This window comes from Phaenicophaeus curvirostris, chromosome 24 (assembly GCF_032191515.1).
Source record: "Phaenicophaeus curvirostris isolate KB17595 chromosome 24, BPBGC_Pcur_1.0, whole genome shotgun sequence".
NCBI lineage: Eukaryota > Metazoa > Chordata > Aves > Cuculiformes > Cuculidae > Phaenicophaeus > Phaenicophaeus curvirostris.
The window spans coordinates 3,856,549-3,863,051 of NC_091415.1; the positions used below are offsets into that span (position 1 = coordinate 3,856,549).

General features: G+C 47.0%; 1 protein-coding gene across 1 annotated transcript; it reads right to left on the reverse strand.

Moving 5' to 3' along the window:
• Positions 1 to 267: 267 nt before the first annotated feature.
• On the reverse strand, positions 268 to 6,099 carry LOC138730644 (translocator protein-like). Its single transcript, XM_069876003.1, has 4 exons — positions 5,930 to 6,099; positions 3,857 to 4,063; positions 2,863 to 3,001; positions 268 to 1,475 (listed from the first exon to the last, which is right to left on the reverse strand). Exons 2-4 carry the CDS (start codon positions 4,027 to 4,029, stop codon positions 1,293 to 1,295), a joined length of 495 nt encoding a protein of 164 aa, XP_069732104.1. The 5' UTR covers positions 4,030 to 4,063; positions 5,930 to 6,099; the 3' UTR covers positions 268 to 1,292.
• Between the last annotated feature and the right edge of the window lie 404 nt (positions 6,100 to 6,503).

Sequence of the window (6,503 nt, forward strand, 5' to 3'; positions counted from 1 at the left end):
AGCCCTCTTACCCACCCTCCCCCTGCAAGTGTTACCGCGCATCCTAATCTGCAGTCAGCTGGAAGAAGACTCATCTCCCACATCCCTTCACGTATGGTGCTTCTATCGATTACAAAATAATAGTAAATATTCTCTGTAGGCAGCAACAGTCAAGATTCGGATTTATCAAAGGCAAGAGCCAGAATAAAGGATGGGGAAGGCTACTCTGTGCACCTTTTCTGTCTGATTCTGTCATGGCTCAGTCCCATTTCTCATCATCCATTGGACTTCATGATCTTAGAGGTCTTTTCCAGCTTTAATGATTCTAGAATTCTTTTGAATAACTTGTGTTTGAACCTTTCCTGATTAATTATATTCAGGAATGGGAAGACTATGCGATAAGGTGCCTGTACTGCACCTCACAGACTTGCCATGAGGCTTTTTGCCAGTCGTAATTACAAATTTCAAGGCAATGTGAGCAAGTTTTTAAATTTCAGGAAGGTTCTTGTGTTTCTGTACTTAAAAATAAAAAAAAACAGCAAACATTTAAAGTATTTTTTTTCAAAGGCACTGATGTTATTTTTTCTTTTCTGGTGAGAAATAGCACCGGGAGCTGGAAAAGAGAAATTTCCTCTTGGGAGAAGCATTTGCATTCTAATCATTGCTGCTTTATCTTGGAGTGTGAAACTCAAGAAGTGCGATACTCCACAAATAGAAGTCAAAGTGCCCAGTCTCCTTTCACCAGCAGAACAAGACAGATTACTGCTTGCTTGGTAGCTGACAGATAAAAAATTTAATGGTGCAAAGCACAAACCAGGTGATAGATGAAAATGAAGCAACAGCACAAATAGCAACAAATCAAGTAAGTTCTTAAAAAGTGGTGTGCAAGAGAGAAGGGCATTTTTGTTCTGTTCTAGGAGAGGGGATGGGATTTACCACATGCGTGAACAAGTTCTGCTCATTGGGTGAATGGTAGAGGCTCAAGGGGGGTCCAGGATCATTACTCTAAATTACACTGGTACCATGAAATCCTAGTTTGGCTGATGGAATTTGACCTGATAGCATTAAGGTCCTCACATAGCTGTGGCCCCCAAACCTGGACAGTGCTGGAGAAAACAGTTCTCAGGTTAAGGATGCATGGTTACTTTAAAGGAGCACAGTGCAAACCTTTCTTTTACACAACCACGATGCAGGTGGGAGGAGGAGGAAGCACTTTTTCACACCTGTCCCAGAATAAATCCCGCAAATGATTAGATCTTGATTCACATCAACATAGTTTAGTTTCACAAAATGCCTTCATTTCTGTTCTTCTCTTATTCGCTCTTTCCTGGTTTTTGCTCAGGGTTGTCCTTCCAGATGTGGATCGTGAGGCAAGTCGCCATGGCCAGCCAGCCCAGGTATGGCACCATCAGCAGCGCCGCTACCTTGTTGATGCGGTACCAGGAGCACGTCATGCCTATCGCCAGGCTGTCCAAGCACAGGATGTCAATCAAGGCCTGGAGAGCAGGAAGAAGACAATGACTCTGGTGCTCACTCTTGGGAACACGCAGTAGTTTTCCCTGGCATGACTTTAAACCATCCAACTAAAGGCAGAGAGATGGAATAGGAATGGGGGAGATTTAGCACTGAAAAGTCACTTGGAGTGATTCTAAACCCCAGGACCTTGGATCTAAACTCTCATCAATGAAATCTGAAAGTATCACACCAGGAGCCTAGGCTAACGTTAATTTTTTTTTGTTCATCAAGTTCCACAGATTAATTCATTCTTTGTGATGATCAGTGCCTGCTTCTGCTGATAATGCCTATGCAGACAGATCAGAAACATGCTTGTGTTAGAGCCAGCAGCTATCATTACCTAACAAACTTTCTAAAGTCTGTTAGAATGAGTCCAGAGGAGGCCACAGAGGTCTACAGCACCTTCCATATGAACACAAGCTGAGAAAGTTGGGGTTGTTCAGGCTGCGAGGAGACCTTAGAGCAGCTTCCAGTACTGAAAGGGGCTCCAGGAAAGCTGGGGAGGGGCTCTGGATCAGGGAGGGCAGAGATAGGGTGAGGGGCAGTGGTTTTCAGCTGTAAGAGGGGAGATTGAGATGAGATCTTGGGGAGAAATGTTTTGCTTTGAGGGTGGGGAGGCCCTGGAACAGGTTGCCCAGAGCAGGGGTGGCTGCCCCATCCCTGGAGGGGTTCAAGGCCAGGTTGGATGGGGCTTGGAGCCTCTGATCCAGTGGGAGGTGTCCCTGCTCATGGCAGGGGGTTGGAACTGGATGGGCTTTGAGGACCCTTCCAACACAAAATGTTTCATGATTCTAAATGTACCGTTCATCTACAGGCTGCAAAAATCCTGGAAACGTACGTGTCATCCTGCACCTCTGTCACCTCTGGGCCTTGGCACCTCGGTAAGTTTTTTTTGAATATACTGCAAGTCCACCTCTGCTGTACCTTCATGCACATTCTCCGACAGGCTCAATAGCGCACAGTGCATTGTATTTGTTCGATAAACTGCTCACAGCTAATATCCCCTGCCCAGGGATGCTAAGTTTGCTGTTTGCCACGCAGGGTGTGTCTCCCAGAAGGTCTTATCTGCAACCCAGAATCCTTAACTAGGAGATGCAGCAGCTGGACTATCATCTCCCTGATCTCCCGCCCTGCTCTGGCCGGACAAGCTATCTGCATGGCAAGAGCTGGGTGAGGGGTGCAAGGGACTGATACCATTGTCTAGAGCCACGTGCAGCATGAACCAGATCTGAGCAAAAGCTTTTCTCGCAGCTCTCTTTACAGTGGCATAATGCTTGTTAGAAAACCTCCAAGCAACCCTAAAACCTCTGTGGCAGGGACACGGGCAAACAAGCCTCCAGCAGATGAATGGATGGCAGCATACGTTACCATCTTCAAGTTACGTGCACCGAAGAAGAGAGGAGGCCAAGCCCAATTCAAGACCAGCTGAGCCCCGTAGAGGCCAAGCGGGATGATGGCTTTGCTGCTGCAGCCACCCAGGTCGTTCCATATCAGGTAGGAGGCGTAGCTGTGAAGAAAGGAAACACATGAGCGTTTGCAGTGAGTAGACCCCTCATACAGACAAACGCTTCTCATGTAAGTTCGGTTTTTGCAGGGCAGTTGTGTTTGCATAGGGGCTGCATCCATGTCCCTCACTGCTCTCAAACCCGTCGCCTGTGCCAGACCTGCACAGGTCATGTCATTTCTCCAGGGCAGCGGCTGTTTTTAGTGTCCATTTACAAAGCTGAGCATGAGCTGTGTCCTTGGCCAAAAGTATTGCCTGTAGTGTGAATCTGAGGAACTCAGCCCACAGTTTGGCTTAGTCTGTCCTTCATCTCCTGGGAATAAGCGACATCCCCTGCTGATTCAAGCACAAGGGATATCCCAAAAGCAAATAGGAGGGCCAGGAAGATGATCTGAGGGCTGGAGCAGCTCCCAGATGAGGAGAGGCTGAGAGAGTTGGGCTTGCTCAGCGTGGAGAAGAGAAGTCTATAGGGAAGACCTTAGAGCAGCTTCCAGTGCTGAAAGAGGCTCCAGGGGATCAGAGAGTGCAGGGATAGGGTGAGGGAGAACAGTTTTCAGCTGCAAGAGGGGAGATTGAGATGAAGTTTTAGGAAGAAATGTTTTCCTGTGAGGGTGGTGAAGCACTGGCTGAAGTTGCCCAGAGCAGTGGTGGCTGCCCCATCCCTGGAGGGGTTCAAGGCCAGGTTGGAGGGGGCTTGGAGCCCCTGATCCAGTGGGAGGTGTCCCTGCCCATGGCAGCAGCTTGGAATGGGGTGGGCTTTGAGGTCCCTTCCAACCCAAACCATTCCATGACTCTATGATTCTAAGAGTGTTTGAAATGTCCTTCTCTGAAACAGCAGTACAAGGAAGCAGAACTTACCCCATGCCGGTGTACAGGACAGTCCAAGCAACAGGGAATATTTTGCGGGATGGACACCACGAAGGTTTTTTCAGCTTCTCATACCAAAGAGGGATTTCTTTTCGATTAACGAACCAGCCAAGGAAACCTCCAACATGAGGCAGGACAGTAAAACCAGCAGTGTAAGCCCACATCCTTCCTTGGTGACTTGAAATAGCCTTTTGCCTTCTGTAAGTCAAAACCAATAATTATTTATCACTTTTAAAGGACATTTTTTTCCTACTTTGATCTTTCAAGCTGTTCCTCTAATTGCCCGTATTCCCCTGCAGTCTCTGAGGCAGAAGGCAAGTATTTACTATTGTGTTCAGCTCTGCTGCTGCCTCTCCTCTGCCCATCTCCCGATCTCTGAAATAGGGGTAATTATTTCTATCACGGTTACATTTTTCCCCTTGATCTACCCAGCAAAGTGGCTCCCCCCTGCCATTTCATACAATACTCGTGTGGCAGGGTTCAGCTGAGGTGGTTATATTTGCAGAAGACAAGACTGCAGTCACTTTTATCATTCCTCCTCTGCCTGCCCCAGCCAGACAGCATGCAAACTTTAATGTACGTTCACGAGGCTACGCGTCCCAGCAGAGCCGTTATCTCTCCTCTGCATGCTATTCTGAATATGAAAAACCAGACAGATCATGTCCAGAAACTCCTATCCTGACTAACTTCATCTAATTTTTCACCGTGGATTTTTATTTTAAATGAAGTCTATCACAAGGCAACACCCTTACAGCAAATTCTAAGTGCTCAACAAACCTTGCTGAACCCTCCCTGCAGCCCTAGCAGGCAGAGGTGGATCCTTACCTCTGAAAAGCTGAGGCATAAGAATAGTTTCTTGGTTGCTCATGGTCTTCCTTTTACAGAAGAGGAAGGTGCATTTACTTTAATAGTTACATGATGCTCCCACACATGACAGCTGTGATAAGGATAACATCTAGCATTTATTCTCTTGCCTCAAACCTCCTCTGCTGTTATCCTCAAGTGGACTCTGAACCTGACAGTCTTCATAGAATCATAGAAGAGACCTCAAAGCCCATCTAGTTCCACCCCCTGCCATGGGCAGGGACCCCTCCCACTGGATCAGGGGCTCCAAGCCCCATCCAACCTGGCCTTGAACCCCTCCAGGGATGGGGCAGCCACCCCTGCTCTGGGCAACCTGGGCCAGGGCCTCCCCACCCTCACCGGAAAGCATTTCTTCCCAATTATCCAATCTAAATCTCCCCTCTTTCAGTTTAAAACCATTACCACTCTGTCTCCTGTCCTTTTTCCCTTGGTCTTTATATTCACTTGCCCTTTGAATCCATTAAGGCATTAAAACCAAATTAGCATTCATTGGAGTTAACACAGAGGATTCACCAGAAGCAGAGCAGTACTGTGCTATCAGCACAAACACAAAATGCTCCGGAGCAAATGCACTCGGGAAACGTTGGTTTTAGCAATGCAAGAAGAGAGAAACAGGCACAGAAAATTCCCTCACCGAGGGAAATGTCCCTGGCACTCTGAGTGCTGGTCAGATAAAAAGGGAACATGAGGAGAGTTCTGATCTGCACAGGCATCTCTGTTTGGGATTTTAATTCACAATTACCACTTTGCTATGTCCTATGCTAATCGTCATTATTATCATCATGCTACAAAGCATTCGTCTTTCGAACCGCACGCCAGCAGCACAAGCCAATTTACACATCAGTAAGGAACAAATACCCCAGACACCATCTCTAACTAACAATTCCTTTACCAGACAATTTATAGCACTATTAAAGCGTCTATGGAACCAGAAAATCAACGCAACACTGAGAAAAATAATAGCAGTTAGTCCTGCTTTTAAAGTGTAAAACGGCACCAGCTGAGCTCCTCCACAGCACTTCAAAAAGAAGGAAAATGGCAAAAGTAGATTTTTCCCTCCCCCCAACGCCTTTGTAGTTGCCAGACAAACCTGATAGGCTGCAGAAGTAACCGAGGGCTGAAAACAACACAACGCTTATAAACCCATATTTTATCTCACAGACATTATAACTTAATGGGGTAGGAGCTGTAAAACCTTACCGTCTCTTATTGCCTGTCTTCTTCCTCTCAAAGACAAAGGGTTGGGCATCCAAGACCACCTCTGGCTCGGATGCTGGTGGTGCTGTACAATGAAGAAGTTGTCAGCTGAGTTTTACCTAAATAGCAGGAAAAAGGGTGTGTGTGCGTGGGGTGGTGGCTGGATCAGATTACACAAGAGAGCCCATGTTCTGCAAGAGTTAGAGGGGATCTGGTGGTGGTTGAGAAACCCTTCAGGGGACAGGACCGGCTGCTGAGTCCAGAGACACCAAGGTGTGACATCTGAGGCTGTGGGCTTGGTTTAAGGACAATCTTCTGGCCTCTGGAACCAAGGGTGGCTAAATGGACAGAGAAGAACCCTTTGATCTGTCTGGGAGTGCATTGGGCATGTGAAGTGTAATTAAAGTGTGTCACATAAATTAATGTGGTAATTGGATAAAAACGTATGCGTAAGGGATCAGCTCCATCATGGTAGGACTTGGTAACAGAGGATGCAAAGGCTGCATCGAAACCAGCCAGATCAGCAGGTGAGGGAGGGGATTCTGCCCCTCTATTCTACTCTTTCGAGACATCACCT

What these genes read in the sequence shown, in the direction of transcription:
- LOC138730644 (XM_069876003.1), bottom strand. Translation starts at nt 4,029, where the DNA reads ATGTGGGCTTACACTGCTGGTTTTACTGTCCTGCCTCATGTTGGAGGT. An exon ending in GTCCTGTACACCGGCATGGG is followed by an intron (nt 3,002 to 3,856) that starts GTAAGTTCTGCT and finishes CTTTCTTCACAG; the next exon opens with CTACGCCTCCTACCTGATAT. An exon ending in GTGCACGTAACTTGAAGATG is followed by an intron (nt 1,476 to 2,862) that starts GTAACGTATGCT and finishes CCTGCTCTCCAG; the next exon opens with GCCTTGATTGACATCCTGTG.